This window comes from Megascapheus bottae, chromosome X (genome assembly GCF_031878675.1).
Source record: "Megascapheus bottae isolate mThoBot1 chromosome X, mThoBot2.hap1, whole genome shotgun sequence".
Classification (NCBI taxonomy): Eukaryota; Metazoa; Chordata; class Mammalia; order Rodentia; family Geomyidae; genus Megascapheus; species Megascapheus bottae.
In genome coordinates this window covers 17,318,418-17,337,659 of record NC_143547.1, presented here as the reverse complement: position 1 = coordinate 17,337,659, position 19,242 = coordinate 17,318,418, and the positions used below count along the sequence as shown (strand labels likewise).

The 19,242-nt window shown below is 32.6% G+C and overlaps 1 protein-coding gene across 1 annotated transcript in view; it reads left to right on the top strand.

Moving 5' to 3' along the window:
• The window catches only part of Dmd (dystrophin), a 1,999,854-nt gene that overhangs the window by 606,545 nt on the left and 1,374,067 nt on the right, over window positions 1-19,242 (top strand). The window contains exon 19 of the mRNA XM_090326714.1: window positions 12,549-12,636. Within this exon, the coding sequence (XP_090182840.1) occupies window positions 12,549-12,636 (88 nt within the window). The remainder of the gene's footprint in view (window positions 1-12,548; window positions 12,637-19,242) is intronic.

Here is a 19,242-nt window from a genome sequence, read left to right as displayed (position 1 = left end):
TTCAGTTATGGGAATACATGCCATGAGTCACTTATTAGCCTTTTTACTTTTTTGCTGATTTAAAAAACATTTTACTTTTTACTTTGTTATTTTCTAGTCTTCTTATTTATTTTCTAGACATATTTTTTTTGCCAGTCCTGGGCTTGAGCTAAGGGCCTGATCACTTTCCTTGGACTTTCTCAAGGCTAGAGCCCTACCACTTGAGCCTCAGCACCACTTCCACCTTTTTTTTTTCTATGTATGTGGTACCGAGGAATCAAACCTGGGTCTTTGTGCATGCTAGGCAAACACTTTTACCACTAGGCCAAACTCCCAGCCTGGATATTTTTTATTTTTGCCCTTCAAATAACATGTAACTTGCAACTACTCCCAAACATATATCTTAGGTTTAGTGTTTCTTTTAAACACAGTACAGGAAAATAAAAACCACAGTCCAGTCTATCTAACTAGATATGTTCAACCTGCAATAAAACAGTTTATAGTTTTACAGTTTTATATTTTGGTGGAATCGATTAATCAGTTTTAAAAGAATTTTAAAAAATAATAAAAATCTCAACCAGTTGCCAGTGGCTCATGTCTGTAATCCCAGCTACTTGAGGTTAGTGGTTCAAAGCCAGCCCAAATAGGCAAGTCTGTGAGACTTTTATTTCTAAGTAATCACCCAAAAAGTGGATTTGTGGTACAATATTATCCTTGGGAAGAAAAGCTTAGGATAGTACCCATGCCCTAAGTTCAAACCTCAAGGTAGGTATTAATTTTTTAATCATAATACTCAATTTTAATTGAATATATGCCAAAAATTTAAGCTTCATTTTCATCCTGCCTAACCTTTATTATTTCTCTTTCCTTTTATCCTTTCAGTAGACTAAACTAGAAACCTAACAGCTAAATAGGTCATTTAGATTTTCTATTTTCTCATGTAATAGCTCATGAAATTTTCAAAATACACTCTATTCATATCACAGGACCATAATTAACACTAATTTCATTGTGTCTGTTTAAGATCATAATCGCCTAGTTGGTCCACTCAGTTTTGAAGCATTTCTGTATGTGAGTCCACATCACTTCTGCCAAAGTGAACTTACTGAAACCTAAGTGAGGTTCTCTGTTTAAAGTCACTAGAGAGAGAACAAAAAGCAAGGGGGAATGATATAGCTCAGACTCTCATACAGGACTCATTTCCACCCAATTACTTTGGGTTACCTCTACTTCTCTCCCTTTAAATAAAATCAGTTCCAAGGAATGTCAATATTGAATGAGTCTACCCCATAAAATCACTTTATAATCACTTCTAAATACAGAGAAAATGAGTTTGCAAACGACTCAAAATGGCAAAATATACACCATCTTCCCTGATATACAGATTATTCTTGTTTAGCAATCATAGTTTTAAGATATTCTACATTCTTCCTACTTCCTAGATTAAAAAAAATAAAACCAATCAGTTGTAGAACTTCCCTTAATTCTTTATGACACCCATGGAAAACACAAACCTGCTAACGTCATCACATCACCTAACACACCTACATCACCTAACTCAAAAGCAATGAAGCAATTTTTTGTGTCCCTATACTGGGGCTTGACCCTCAGAGCTTCCTGGTCTTGCTTGGCTTTGTTTCTCACAGTTTCCCTTTAGCTCTTGTTCCTTAATGGTTAACTGGAGATAAGTGCTTCTTCGATTTCTCTGCATGATCTAGCTTCAAACTGTAATCATCAGATCACAGCCTCCTAAATAGCTAAGCTATTTGTAGCTCTGAGTCATTTGTACAAGGTGTAATAAAGCACTTTCTATCATGCTCTTAGATCTTCCACACTCAAATTTCTTTATTAAGTTCTTTATCACATGCCCTCTTTCTTACTGCAACAAGAAAATCAATTTACATGATTTTTTAATTTGCCAGTATATGTTTGTTAGTCTTTAGAAAGGTATTGATTGACAAGGTCAGTGTTTCCTTATTGCTATAATAACGCCTACAATGATCTGATGCCTGTTTATTTCCCCAAACTGATTTCCAGTCACCATTTCATTGACATGATTGTTTGGTTTCTTGAAACCACGAGCTCAAATTTTATTGTTTTTTGATAGTGTTTGTTTTTTTAATACAATGTATTTTCTGGTACATATCCCAAACATACTGGACTATATTGAGAAATATAGTCCAATATTTGGACTATTCCAATATGGAATGCCAATTTTTGATATTCCATAATTACATTTGATACAAGCACTGTTAATAATATGAAGGACATAAAAACTTCTGAATAAACATTTGGATGAACAAATTCCTTTCTCTCACAGGGTAAAGCTTCATTATAGGATATTAAGTGAATTGAAAATTTATTCCTTCATTAGGACTATAGGGAATCTAGAATTTACTTTTCTATTAGCAGAGACAATATCATGAAAGGACAAGGCTTTTAAGAGAGGCCAGTATAAGAGAAAGAATGTTCACAAAGGATTTTAATCATCTTATTGAAGAATTAGTGAACTCCCATTTTTATAATTTGCTTATCTTACTATTATATCTTTTTTAGTTTTATATTATACAACACAATTGCCTTTTATTTTGTACTTTAAGTTTCATATTTTAGGACTTACAATTTTTGATGATCTCCAAGATAGTTTATGAGCCTATATTTTATTTTATATTGCAAAGATTATTTCTGACAAAATGCTTTTGATGCCCCTTTGAAAGTATAATGTCTTTACGTGTAATTTCTATTAATATTTTAGAATATGAGCAAGAACTTCTGAAACTATAACCATATGTTATACATACTGAATTATTACTCTAATACTTTGATGTAAATAAATATTAAAACTGTGTGTCCTATTTAATGTTGAAATGATTACATATATTCATATGCATGATAAGCAGAGATATATAGAGAAGCCAACATCCACAGAGAAGCTGAAATACTTGCCTAAGCAAACAGGATTTGAAAATGATGATATCAAGGGTAAATATTTTTCAATAAATAAAGTGATTTCCAGGAGCTTATTGCACTATTCAGACTTAATGTATTAGGAAGCATTGTACGCGACAAGAAAAAAATTACAATTTTTCATAAAAAGATGTATGATTTTAAGGATTAAAAACTGACTATATATGTTAATAACAGATGGTTATATAATTGAAAATAGATGGTTATATAGATGTAGTTGGATGGATAGAATTCTCTACTCTTTATATATATATGCATATATACATGATATAAGGAGAGACAATGATAAAGAGGAATCAAGATCATAGCCATGAAATAGAAAAATCAGATTTATTTTCTCAATTAATTATATATGGTAATATTTTACATTTTACTAATTGTACATTATAATTATCAGGATATAAGCTAGCAGTTTATAATAGGATATAACTCTTTGCTATGGGCTTACACCTTATAACAAACTCCTGGATTGGGAAAGGACATCAAATATTATATATGAAAATAACATACTATAATAGACATTATTATGTATTGCATAATATATGTATGCATACTATATATATACTATGCATACACTATATATACTTTATATATACACTATATATACTACATATACTACATATATACTATATATACTATGCATACTATATATATGCATACTATATATATATATACTATTGCATACTATATTATGTATGGCATACTATAATAGGCATTATTATATATTGACTATGTAGAAAGCACAGTTTTAAACTCTGGAAATAGTGTGGAAAAAGAAACATATTAAGGTACTTGGTATTATATCATTCACTTTCCAGTAGGAAAGACACAAATTATTCAAGGTTACTATGTAAAACAGAGAATGTTAGTGATAGATCCTAAGGAAAAAGGAAGAATGAGCTGTCATGGGTACACACACGTGTGCATAACCTTAGTAAAAATGTGTCACTGAATTAATGATGAGAAATTCACAAATATCTGAGAATGAAAAAGTTCAGGCATAGAGGAAGAGTAAGTAAACAGCCCTACATCAGGAATATGTATATAGTGTCAAGAAATAAGAAAGTATCTATAGATATAATGTTTTATTACATAGATTAATGCTTAGTTTTAATTATGTTATAATCCTAAGTGCCAGTGATTGTAAAAAGATATTCCATTCTTAAATACATGTTTGTTAAACATGGTATTTGAAATATGATGTAAAAATCAATGTTAATAAATTCTTTAAAAAAGAAAATCATTAGAGGTATAAAAACAAGCTTAAAATAAACAAATGTTACAAAGCTTTAAAAAAAGATATAAGAAATTATATGGCTGGTGAAGAGTAAGGAACGTGTGTAGGCAATTTCAGAAGGATTAGGGAGGTTGAAATCATGCTATGATTATGGTTTGGTATTAGGCTACAAGAAATTCAGCTGACACCAATAGTAATGGACTCTCTCCTACCTTGAGAACATACCAACAGAGCACAAAAATACATGTGTGTGTGTAGGTCCACATACAACTATACATATGCATTCATATCTATAGAGATATCTAGATATATAATTTAGGTGTGTGTAAAGATGCATACTAGACAATTGCCCTATCAATGAGCAACATACACAACCCTAAGTATACTTTTGAATATTGACAGCCCACATGGATTATGGGGTACTTTGACTAAGAATGATCATAATAGTAGCATCTCTTGATATATTTTAGATTAGAGCACGTGGGAATATTTTTAGTTATTAGCAGAGCTGAGGATCAAACACAAGACATAACTCCTAGAATGAAAGTATTCTACTATTGAACTACTTCCCCAGTCTAGTAGTATTTTCTGAGTGACTATGGGCTTTGTAAGCAAAAGAGTGTTCAATAAGGATTCTGATTTCTTGAGCAAGTTACTTTGAGGTTTAGATCTGAACAAATAGAACTATACATCAAAGCCCATGATACTTCAAACTTAAAGCTTAGAGAGATGATTAAGAACCAACAGAGAAGATTAAGGAAAAAGACATCTATCGAAGTCAGAGGAACTTTCATGTGCATTTAGTCGAAACAGGCAAATTAAGAAATGTTTCTAAGAAAAAGAATTTATTGAGTTAACATTTCATGTGTACCTGAGAGTCAGCCATTGAATGTAATAATCTGAAAGTCAATGGAAACTAATAGAAAATAGAAATAAAGAAATAGCCATCAGGGATGGTTTCTGTTCTAATTTTCATTTTGTTTTGGTTCAATTCAGTTTCTACTATAATGTAAAATTGTGGAATGTCATAGTCCTCTTTTGTTAACACAAAATACCCTAAGGTAAGCAATATATTGTTCTTTCTAGCAATATCTTTCTCTTCAGACTTTATGAATCTGATGTAGATTTATGCATTTGGTATGCTTATGCAAATTTCTATGAGTAACAATCTCACAGAGATATTAGGAGCAATTGATCCCCAATATTGTAAAAAGTCCATATACTTCATTTTAAGATGAATATATGAATGGACAGATCTAGCGAATGTACTTTTAATGATTTTCAGTCAACTTTCTTAAATTGATTTAAAATTTAATTATCTGCATATTTTCACCCATTTCCAGTAGCAAGGTACTCTAATCCACATTTTTATAACTTAAAAATTTATGCTTATATTAAAAAGACAGAGGAAGAGCATGTAAATAACCTTAAAAAAACTGAAACACCTAGAGGAGCAAGAAAAAGTTAATTCTAAAACAGCTAGAAGGACAGAAATAACAAAAATAAAATCAGAAATTTCAGAGATTGAAATAAGATCTACTATACACAAAATTGATAAATCAAAAAGTTGGTTCTTTGAAAGAGTCAACAAAATTAACAGACCCTTGGAAAGATTAATCAAAAAAAGGAAAGGGGAGACTCAAATAAACAAGATTAGAGACCCCACGGGAACAATCACAACGGATTCCCAAGAAATCCAGTCCATAATGAATAGGTACTACCAGGGCCTATATTCAAAGAAACAAGAAAATCTAGTAGAAATGGATGGTTTCTTAAATAAATATAGGCTACCCACACTGAACAATGATGAGGTAAACAAATTGAACAGACCAATTTCTTACAACAAAATTGCAGAAGCAATCGGGGAAATGCCAACCAAAAAAAGCCCAGGTCCAGATGGTTTCACTGTGGAATTCTACAAGACATTTAAAGATGAAATAACACCTATACTCTTGAAACTCTTCCGAGAAATAGAAACAGAAGGAGCAATACCAAACTCATTTTATGAATCTAATATTACTCTCATCCCCAAACCAGGGAAAGACCCAACAAAAAAAGAAAACTACAGACCTATCTCTCTAATGAACACATATGCAAAACTCCTCAATAAAATATTAGCTAACAGAATCCAGAAACAAATTTAAAAAATCATACACTATGATCAAGTGGGCTTCACCCCACAAATGCAAGGCTGGTTTAACATTCACAAATCAATCAATGTAATACATCATATCAATAGAGCTAAAGATAAGAATCATATGATAATTTCTCTAGACGTGGAGAAGGCATTTGACAAAATACAACATCCATTCATGTTGAAAGCACTAGAAAAAATAGGAATAAGAGGTACATTCCTCAAAACAGTGAAAGCCATATATGAAAAACCTACAGCCAGTATTATACTAAATGGTGAAAGACTGGAACCATTCACCTTAAAGTCAGGAACTAGACAGGGATGCCCACTCTCTCCACTTCTCTTCAATATAGTGCTGGAACCCTTAGTCGGAGCAATAAGACAAGAAAAGGACATCAAAGGGATCCACACAGGGAAAGAAGAAATTAAACTATCCTTATTCCCAGACGACATGATCCTCTATTTGAGTGACCCAACAAACACCACTCCCAAACCACTAGAATTAATAAACCACTTTAGCAAAGTGGCAGGATACAAAATCAACCTTCAGAAGTCAGTAGCCTTCTTGTACATCAACAATACACAAACAGAAGACCAAATCAAGAAAATGATCCCATTTGCAATACCCCCAAAAGAATAAAATACTTAGGAATATACTTAACCAAAGAAGTAAAGGAATTATTCAATGAAAATTATAAAAGCCTAATGAAAGAAATTAAAGAGGACAATAGGAAATGGAAAGACATCCCATGCTCATGGCTAGAGAGAATCAACATAGTGAAAATGGTTATACTGCCAAAACTGATAAACAAATTCAATGCAATCCCCATCAAAATCCCAAAGACATTCTTTATGGAAATTGAAGATATTATCCAAAGATTCATATGGAAGAAGAAAAGACCTAGAATAGACAAAACAATTCTAGGCAAAAAGAGCAATGCTGGTGGTATTACAATACCAGACTTCAAATTCTACTATAGAGCCATAGTAACAAAAACTGCTTGGTACTGGCACAAAAACAGACCAGAAGATCAGTGGAACAGAATAGAAGACCCAGAAATAGAACCATATACCGATAGGCAACTTGTATTTGACAAAGGAGCCAAAGATATACAATGGAACAAACACAGTCTATTCAATTATTGGTGCTGGCAAAACTGGGCAGCCACATGCAGAAAACTAAAAATTGACCCTAGCCTTTCACCATGCACAAGCATTAACTCAAAGTGGATCAAAGACCTCAACGTCAGACCAGAAACCGTGAAATTGCTACATGATAATGTAGGAGAGACACTGGAACTCATAGGCACAGGCAACAGATTCCTGAACAGAATCCCAGGGTCACAACAAATCGGAGAGAGACTCGATAAATGGGACTACCTAAAAATAAAAATTTTCTGTACAGATAAAAACATAGTTGCAAAAGTGAAGAGACAGCCAACCAACTGGGAAAAGATATTCACCATCAATATATCTGACAAATGCTTAATATCCAGTATCTACTGGGAACTCAAGAAACTAATCCCCCAAAAACCCAATAAACCATTCACTAAATAGGCAAGGGAACTAAAGAGAGACCTATCAGAAGAAGAGATTAAAATGGCAGGAAAACATATGAGAAAATGTTCATCATCTATGGTTATAAAGGAAATGCAAATAAAAACAACCCTAAGATACCACCTTACCCCAACAAGAATGGCCAAGATTTTGAACTCAGACAATGACAGTTGCTGGCGGGGTTGTGGAGAAAAAGGAAACCTACTACACTGCTGGTGGTATTGTAAACTAGTTCAGCCACTCTGGAAAGCAGTGTGGAGATTCCTTAAAGAACTGAAAATAGACCTTCCCTATGACCATGCCATAACACTTCTGGGCATCTATCCTGAACAGCATGACCCAGGATATTATAAAGACACCTGCTCAGCTATGTTAATCTCAGCACTATTCACAATAGCCAGGTGATGGAAACAACCCAGATGCCCTACTGCAGATGAATGGATACAGAAAATGTGGTATATATACACAATGGAATTCTACATAGCCAACAGATAAGATAAAATAATGGCATTCAGAGGGAAGTGGATGAATCTAAAGCAAATCATGCTGAGTGAGACAAGTCAAGACCTAAGGAACAAAAGGCACATGGTATCCTTAATATGCGGTTATTAAATCCAAAGTGTACAAGAGAGAGGACTCAATAACTGCATACCCAAAGCAATGGACATGGTAATGGAAATACAAACATAACTATATAGACAAAAAACCTATGACTCTATAATCATAATGTTTTATTTCATAAACTGATATGTTTCTATGACATACAAACCGTTAGCCTAATTTTGATTAAGTTATAAAGACTAAGTCCCAGAGAATGTAATTAGAGATTTCCTCCTTGAACAATTGTTTGTTAAACTTGTCATTTAAAATATGATGTAAACATAAGCCATATAATTAATCATTGTTCTGAAGGTACTATGTTATCTCTCATCATGTCTACTGTTCCTTGGTTATCTCCTATTGTTACACTATCTCACTTTGTTATCTGATAGATTGGATATAATTATATTTGGTTATCTGGAATTGGATAGGGAATGGGGGAAAACAAGATGAGGGTTGAGGGAGGTGGAAGGGAAATGGGGACCATGACATGTGAAAGGTATCAATGTGTAGGAATTAAGGCACCATTTATCTGGCAAATATCATGTAACCCTTCTATTAATTACAATAAAAAATATATTAAAAATTATGCTTAAGTAGTTGCACAAAGAATTTAAATTCAACATGTCAGATTATGACTACATGCAGGTTGATTAACGTTATGCCTTTCATAACTCTATTTTTGTATCAAATTTATTCCTTCTTTTTAACATTATTGAGATTAAATTTAATTAACATGAGGATATATTCCTGGGTTTTTTGTGTAGTATTAATTTATGGATATCATTAACTCTAGAATAATAATTCTGATCTCTCATATTTATTGAAATGTTCTTACCTGTATGATAGGTTATATGAAAATCCTTTCACAGCTCCTTCAGAACCTTTACATGCTAGGAATCTTTTTTTTGCCAGTCCTGGAGCTTGAGCTCAAGGCCTTGGTCCCGTCCTTGAGCTTTCTCAAGGCTAGCATTCTATAACTTGTACCACAGCACCACTTTCGACTTTTTTTTCCGTGTACATGGTACCAAGGAATCAAAACCAAGGTTTATGCATGCTAGGCAAGCACCCTACCACTAGGCCAAATTCCAGACTCTTTATTGTTATTTTACATAAAAACTGGGAGGCTTAAAAGGCTGGATGTCTTTACTGAGATCAAAAAACCAAGACACACAATATAGCTCAATAGATCAGTACCTATGTCTATATAAGATAATCCTAAGCAAGATGAACTCCAAGATACTGAATCAAGAGGTTTTAGTTTGTGGTTGTTGTTTTTAATGTAATGTGTGAAGTTATTTCTTTTTTCTTTCATTTTTCCCTTGTTGTCACTGTATTTGATATTTGTACTCTTGTTTTTTGTATGTATGTTCATCTGAATTGGAGAAAGGGGAATGACAAAATTGTGACACAATAGACAAAGGGTGAACCAATGCAACAGCGATACTCATAAGAGAATAGATTGGAAATAAAATTAGACATGTGGGGGTGGGGAAATTGGGAGAAGTTTGCGGGGAGGGAATGTAGGGGAAAAGCAAGGGAACGGTAACAATTTTCAATAAGAAATGTATTCAATACTTTACATATGTAACTGTAACCCCTCTTTACATCACCTTGACAATTAAATTAACTGTGCTAAGACACAGTAAGTAGGACTCAAACTAGTTGACAAAAGCCCCAGGACAATACACACACACACACACACACACACACACACACACACACACACACACACACAGGAAACTGAGCTCAATTTGAAAACAGCAGATTTGTGATTAATTTATTGATGCTTATTTTCTCTTACATAAATGGAATGACATAATACTAGCTCATTCTGCCTCACAATTAATATGATATGCATTTGAAATAAAAAGCATACAATGTAATTTGCATATAATATAAATTGTTTGGATTTGCTATAGTTAGACTGATGTTTTTCTCTCATAAACCTATGTTTTGCTTTGCTTTTCTGTCAAAACCAAGAGTATTGCTGATATTTGATGGATTGTTGTTTTTTGTCATGGTCAGTGTTATTCTTACTTATATTAAAAAACTGGAAAATCTGGGTATCAAAATGAGATTTTATAGCCCAATTACTACATCTGAGATATGCAAATACAAGATTGTTTCTTTGTTAGCATTACTAATTGCTTATTTCATCAGATTCCTAGAAAAATATTATGGTTGGGACATTTGTTAATTTATATTCATTATTTGTGAATGACATATGGTTCTCTTCCTCATGTAAGTTCATGTTAGAAATAATCAAATCTTACTCTAGTCAAATAGAAACCTCTCTGTCAACAAACATAACTAAAACTTAAAGAACACCAGCTACCTTAATTTGGGGTCATGGATGTGGCTCTAGTATTGTTTCTTTCTCTCATTATTTACTTTGCCTGATGTAGCTTAAATAGGAAAATGCCAAATCTTCCCCTCTCTCTTGATATTTGCAAATATTACATATTTACTTAAATGTGTCCAATCCCTTTTAACCTTCTCAGAGTATATTATTAATAAAACTTATGTTTAATGGATACCACATTTACGTAAAAGAAATGTGTTTCTGAATTAGCTATGAAACAGGAAGTTAACTCCACGAAATTAAGACACTGAGAGAATATGAATTGTTATAGCTTCATCTAGTATCTTATTTATACCTAGATGCTGTTTAAGGCTGTTTTAATTGCATGTGTATCTAAAACTGAACCTTTCGCTTTTCTCCACATTTTGAGGAAAGAAGTAATTGTTATATCTGTGATATTGAAATTCTAGATACCTGGGAACTTTTTACCCTACTAGAGTACAGGATTTCTTTTTGTTTTTTATTTTTTTGGGGGATCATGGGGCTTGGACTCAGCCTTGGTGCTGTCCCTGAGCTCTTCAACTCAAAACTAGTGCCCTACCCCTGGGCCTGGGCACTGTCCCTGTGCTCTTCAACTCAATCCCCACTTCCATTTTCTAGAGGTTAATTTGAGATAAGAGCCTCAGGTCCTTTTGTGCCCAGGCTTGCTTTGAATCCTGATCGTCAGATCTCAGCTTCCTGAGTAGCTAGGTTTACAGGCATGAGCCACTGCACCCGGCAGTACAGGCTTTCTTTTCCTGAAATCAATTATGTTTTAACCAAATAATTTATTTTTATTATTTAAACATTTTTAATAAAGATTATAATATTGGTTTAAAAACATGTTTCCATGGAACTATTATTTACAAAACTCAGTAAATAGAACTTATTAATTTAAATAATCTTGTATTTGTTGTCCAAAAGCTAGTTCTGATTATAAAATGTTGAAAAATAATTTAGAAAGCTTTGTAATTTGGCTTAGTTTTCCCTGGAAGTAGGAGTACTTTGTTTCAGCCCACAGTCATGTAATAAAATGGTTTTTTTTGCTAAATTATAAATTCTCAGGTGCTTTTTTTCTATTTTATGTATTCCTGGATTTTCAGTTTTATGCTAACACTAAATACACTAAAGTTTACAGGAGTAATTTTAGTGGTGAATCTTTTAATTATAAAATATTTTTTCATTCATTGTTATCTCTTTTTTTATTCCCCTTTAGTAATATTTCATTGTATTGCAATAGAAACTATTGTGTAAAAGAAGTTAAGAATAGATACTTTAAGCCAGGTTCTGGTGGCTCACACCTGTAATCCTAGCTACTCAGGAGGCTGAGATATGAGGATCTCTGTACAAAGCCATTCCAGGCTGGATAGTCCTTGAGATGCTTATCTCCAATTAACTAACAGAAAACCAGAAGTGGTGGTATGTCTCAAAGTGGTGGAGGACTAGTCTTGAAGAACTCAGGGACAGTGCTCAGGTCCAGAATTCAAGCACCACAATAGACTACCCTCCTCCCAAAATGAATAGAAAATTTAGTATTAAAAATAGCAACTCAGAATGAAAATGGCATGTGCTTTCATTGCAATTTTTATGCCATAATTGTTGGGAATCAAATCCTCAGATCACCTGCTAAGCTAATAGAGTGAAGTATGTTAAGAGTTGAGAGGACAAGCAGAAGTTGTGGTGTTCACAATGTTTGTATTGAAATACTCACCTTTGCTTTCATAATGCAGGCCATAGAGAGAGAAAAAGCGGAGAAGTTCAGAAAACTGCAAGATGCCAGCAGATCAGCTCAGGCTCTGGTGGAACAGATGGTGAATGGTAATTACATGGAGTTGACTTAGATAATCTTCTTAGTGATTTGATAAACACAAAGGTTCATACTTATCAGTTGAATCATATCAGACAAGCATTTCTTGAATGCAAATTTAAATTATGAGAGCTTTGGATGTGTATATATTTTTTTATTCCTATATAAATTATTGGGGCAAATTTAAAGTGCATAGGTAGAAAATAACTTGTGGTAGACTCCTTTACCAATCTGATATAAAGAAATTAATTTTTTATGCAAAGCTTGTTAGTGGTTATCCAAATGATTTAAGAAAACAAGATTTATAGAAAGTTGGCAATGAAAATAATTATGAAATGTAAGTAAAAGGATTATAATCTTGTATTAAGTAACTTTACTAATATACTTTTCAAAACAAATTGTGTAGAAGTACCTGTCTTCTAATAATATATTTTATGTATCTTATGTCATTTATCTTCATATTTTTAAAATAATGGTTTCTTTGAGGTAACATTTATTTTTAAATTAATTTTTGAGTGAAATAAAAGAACAAATCAGCATATATTTTTTTTTCTTTTTTATTAGTGAGTGCTACTGAAGTTTAAACCCAGGGCATTTTAGTTTCAGGTACCCTATTGCTTGAACCAAGTAGCAGGGCCCATTTTGCTTTAGTTATTTTTCCAATGGAATCTTTCATTTTACTCAGGCCAGCCTGGATTGTGATCCTCTTTATTTATGCCCCCTAAGCAGCTGTGTGGCATATACAAAAATTTATACCTTCCTATTAGTTGGGATCTGGTCTCATAAATTTCATTTTTTTTCACAAGTTGATTTCAAAGTGTGATCCTTTTGAAATCTACCTTCCAAGTAGCAAAGATTATAGGGAAGATCTGTAGCAACCAGCCTCAGTTTTAAGAATTAAAATTAATTTTTGCTGGTAATATCTGAAAGGTTATCTATATAATGTATTACTAATATACAGTATGAACAAATTTCATACAAATTATTGTTGTACTATAGTATTCTTTGACTCATAAAATAATTTTTATGAAATTTAGAGAAGATATCATTTCTGAAACAGGCATCTCTTTGCATTTTGTAAAGGATATGTTCATAAGAATGAAAAAAACAAATATAACAAATGTTTTTTGTACATATCAGCACTTTTGCACTCTAATTTCATTCTGTAGCATAAATTTTGCATATGATTTGCTTTTGCCTTAATTGCTATGTTGACATTAAAAAGTTCAGTGATCTTCATAGGAAATCAATTTTTCTTTTCCTAATGAGCCCTCTGACCATGTTTATTTCAAAATAAAAACGAACAAATGTGACAGCTGAGAATTGGTTTAGCAAGTTAATGATCATATAGGCAGTGAAAAGTATTACAATTTGCGTGTCAGTGCATGTTGCTGAGTGGCCAGACTGATGAGTATAATAGCAAAATTATGTGAACTAAAATTAAGTGACCAAAATTGGCCTTTGTAGTAGTTAAATCATTTCCCACTAGAAAAGATACTTTTTTTATTTCAGTGAACTATTTTGTAATCTAAACTTTTAAATCATATCATTTTTAATAAAATATCAAGCACCTTACCTCATTTGATGGCTATATAAACTCAATTATTTGAAGAGCATTTTAACATTTTTTAAATAGGAATTCTTTTTTTTGGTGTATGAAACTATGCACAGGATTTAAATGAGTATGTAACTAATGACAATAATCATTGTTCTAGACTATTGACTTAGGTAAAAAAAAACTAATGTTAAGTCTTCAATTTGGCTATATACTGTTCCCCTTAAATAAAATAATTTGCAAACTTAATTAAATATACTCAAATAATATAATTTCTCTTTTGTGATTCCCATGATAATCTTTCTCCTGTTTAATAAGAACTGGATATATAAAATTTATTTTATAAAATTATGTCAGTTAAGTACCAAGGTGGTACCTGTCCGGGTATATATTTGAGGGACAAATAAAAATTGGTAATAGCTCCCTTCCACAGAGCAAATAATTGTACTATAGTGGTGTGCCTCATGAAGCTGAGTCTATATTAAATTTTCAGGAAACCAGAAGTCCTTAAGTATAATTATACACCATTATAGACTAAAGATAGAGACTACTTATAGAGTATTACCTAAAAATTCATACTTGTAATCTGGTCATACAATTTGTTTTCTAAGATTTTTGTTTCTTCCTGAAATTTTCTTTCTGTATGAACTTTATCTTCAGACTAGTGTTAAAATTAGCTTACATTTCCTGTGTCAACATCAATTGGTTTAATCAGGAAATGGCCTAGCATGAAAGAATTTCAGAGGATACTTACTACAAATAAAATTCAGGATTATATTGTTGAAAAATAATCATCAATATATAAGATGAGGATCACATTCTTAAAAACAATAAATGGTTAATTTATTCAAATGTTAGTGAGGGTAAATTGTAGACTATATTTTGTGCCCATTTAGGCACTTATGCTAAATTTAGCTATTATACTGAAAACAACTTTCCAAGTTTTCTGTTCCTGTGATAAGAGGCTAGAATGTAAAACTATTATCATTTTATTTTGTATTTATTTACATGTAAAATGACATATAATTTTATTCAGAACATTTTATCAATTATATATACGTAATGATCTTACTGATATCAGTAATACAGATAACTCATAAACACTGGATATTTGGTAAATTTTATTGACAGTAATGGTTTTTTAAATGCTTGCTAGGCAAGGGCTCTACTACTTAACTCATGCTTATACATTCATGCTTCACTTACTTCACAGGGAAAATGTCACAGTTTGGCTTGAGTCTTGCTTCAGACCACAGTGATATTCTTACCTATGTCTCACATAGCTGGAATTACAGATGCATTCCCTGACTCCTGCCATATTTGTTAAAATGGGGATCTCACTAACACTTTTGCTGAACGGCCTTCAAACCCCATCTTCCCAATCTGAAACTCCTGGTTGTTAGGATTATCAGCATAAGCCACTGAACATGATATTGAAAAGGATTTTACAATTTATTATAAGGCAAAAATTGTGCAGTACATAAATGAAATTACAGAATGAAATTTAATATATATTATATGGAAAATTTTATATATTTTATATATTTTATATAAATGATGTTTCTACATGAATAAATTCTTCTTTTCAGTGAAGTATAAGATACTCAGTTTAGAGAAATTGTTTTAACCTATTAATATTGGAATTTCAAAAATAGTTGTATTGAGGGCTGGGAGTTTGACCTAGTGGTACAGTGCTTGCCTAGCATGCACAAATACCTGGGTTCTGATTCTTCAGTATCACATATATAGAAAAAGCTGGAAATGGTGTTGTGGCTGTAGTGGTACAGTTCTAGCCTTGAGAGAAAAAAAAAAAAAAAACAAAAACAAAAAAACAAGGACAGCCATCAGGCCCTGAGCTCAGGCCTAGGACTGACAAAAAAAATAGTTTTGAAATAATTGCTAAAAAAATAAATGTAGGCAGAGCATTGGTTTCCATTTCTTTCTTTTATTTTATTACTATTTTTATTGCTGTAATGCATAGAGGTTACAGTTACAATCGCCAGGTAGTAGGTGTATTACTTCTCAGAGATTGATACCCCTTATCATGTTTTTGTTCCCATTTCCTTCCTCCAGCTTCTCCCAATCATCTTGTTTCTCCCTTCCCTTTGTCCCCCCACCCCCACTCATGGGGCTTGGACTTTATCTGGGCTCTGTCCCTGAGCTCTTCAGCTCAAGGCTACCACCCTACCTCTAGGCCTGGCCTTGTTCCAGAGCTCTTCAGCTCAAGACTACTGCCTTACCCTTCAGCCAAGTTCTACTTCCTGTTTTCTAGAGGTTAATATGAGATAAGTTTCTTAGATCCTTTTGTGCCTGTGCTGGCTTTGAACCTTGATCCTTAGATCTCAGTGTCCTGAGTGACTAAAATTACAGGCATGAGACAACATGCCTGGCTTTTTGTTTCCATTTCTTAAGGTAGCAAATGGTTTCACCACAATTTCTGTTGGAATTATTATAATTATAGAATTAATTGTGTTTTCAACATTAAATTGTGCTTCATTTCCAATTTACAAATGTAAGATTTCTTTGTTAATTAAAATCCTGAAGATAACCACACTAAGGAAATATTTAAATAAAATTACTAATTATTATCATATTATACTTAAACATCTCTGAACTATGATCACATTGAGTGCTAAATGACTGCTTAAGATGATTCCTGATAGTAAGAATACTCAGGATTATAGTTAAGAAGCCCTATATGATAAAACAGATAAAGGCTTCTCTTGCATATAATATTAACCAAGAAAGTATAGCTTTTATATTTTGTATTCTCCCAAGATTTAACTCATTTGTGATTTTCACACATACTTTTTCTGTCAGATGATCAGAAACTAAAGTCAATTTGGTTCATCTCAATGCCAAAATTTACATGCGCTTTATTTCACATCATAGTGAAGAAGCTTTCATTGTTATTTACAGTGCATGGAGTCCTGTATTTTATTAGCACAGGTGACATTGATCAAATACATGTTGAGTTCACAATTTGATATTGTGTTTTTGTTCTGGTACAGAAATTTGTACTCTAGGCATTCTGCTCTTTCATGGGATTTTGCTTTAGAATGGCACTCTACACTTTTATCTATACTTTCATTTCCATGTACATTGATAATAACATTGAATTGGAGTTTTGGTAAAACTACTTAACAATAATTAAAACAGTAGAAACATGGAAGTTGATCTGTATGTTATACAGAGCACAGCAGTAGTATTATATGAAGTATTCTACCCTTAATTGTGAATGACCATCTACAACTATATAAAATCAACAAAATTTTATCTTTGGACTCATTCCTTTTCCTAATTCTGTGCAATTTGATTTCTATTTCCTATTTCTTTCCACATGACACATTTATAATACTATAGACAAGAGTTCCCATACAATAAATATAAATTATAGACATTTTTCTTGGTTCCATAAAGAAGTGGTTGCCATTGGCTCACACCTATAGCTCTAGCTCTAGGAGATAGAAACTGAGGATTTCACTGCAAAACCAGTCAAGTCAAAATGTCCAAAAGAATGGTTTGAGCTAGAATCCTGGTTCAGGTACTAGATACCGATCTAGCAAATGAATGGCCCTGAGTTCAAATTCTGGTGCTGGCAAAAAGAGATGTGTGTGTGTGTGTGTGTGTGTGTGTGTGTGTGTGTGTGTGTGTGAGAGAGAGAGAGAGAGAGAGAGAGAGAGAGAGAGAGAGAGCCTGTGTGTGTGTGCACGTGCGTGTGTGTGTGCATGCGTACGTGCGTGTGTGCATGCATACGTGCATGTATGTGCTCACATATGTGTTCCTATGAGCATGTGGAAGGTAATCATAGCAGTCACTATTAAAGGGAATGTGTCTAAAACAAATATTCATAGAAATCTGGCTTTTTCTCTAAGAATTCTGTTTAGAAAGAGATAAAGGAAAAAATGAATAATTTATATGTTGAAGTTGCTACAGGTATGAAGTTTACATAAATTACGTTGTCTAAATTTTTAAAGCTACTGTATTTAAAAACAGCAGTTTCATACATTGGTATAGTTACAGAAACCTCTACAATTTTGCTTAGATTTTACTATAAATTCTGAATAAATTTGTATTTCATATTAGACCCTTTTGAATGCCAAATGAAACTCTAAGCACCCTCACATAAAGTGCAACAAAAATAGAAGACTTTAAGATTTTATTTCAATTATTCACCTTACGTGAGAGCCCTGAAAACACAAGTTTTTGCATTATTCTACCCTAGTTTTATAGCTGATGATGAATGTACTTGATGAGGAATACTTCACTTTTAAGTGGCAGTTTTGAAGTACTTACATGGAAGGTGGTACACAATTAAAATTATTCTAATAGTCTGTTATGCACTGTACACAAGTAATAAAATTAATGGATGCATTTCAAGTAATGATCCATTTCCTCTCAGTGCAATATATTTATTCATAGACTATTTCAGGGCTTGTTTAGAGTATGAGATGTGAATGGATTATGATCCATTATCCTTGAGATTCTAATGTGCTACTACAAAATGGTTTCAGTTAAGTGTAGCTCATAATGCATGGTAAGTTAGTATTTGTATTCTTAAATAGCTAACCAAAAATTATAAAAACAAATGCTCAAATGATTGATTCTTCAACTTTGAAGATATGTACAGGTACAAAGTGTTATAAAATGTTAATGTTTTAGTTGAATTAAGGAACACAATTCTTTTAAATTCCTACCTATAACAATTATATATAATGATAATTAAAAACTTTCATATGCAAACATTCTCTTGGAAGACAGATTGTGTATTCTTGAAACATTTTAAACAAACTCTCTTTGTGTTATAAATGGAAACAGAAATTATATAGCCATGCAATTCATCAAGTTAAATGGCACTTCACATTTTAATGTAAGAAACAGATTCAACCCTGACACATGTGGCATGTAATAGTAATTCCAAGCCCCTGACTAAAAGTTTGAAAGCAAATCTGAGATAAGAGAGACGTTGTGCTCGTTTTGTATGAATTTCTGCCTCTTCTTTTACACCTCTTATTGTTTTGGTGTAGATTTGTTCATACATATACTGTGGTTATTATTTGTC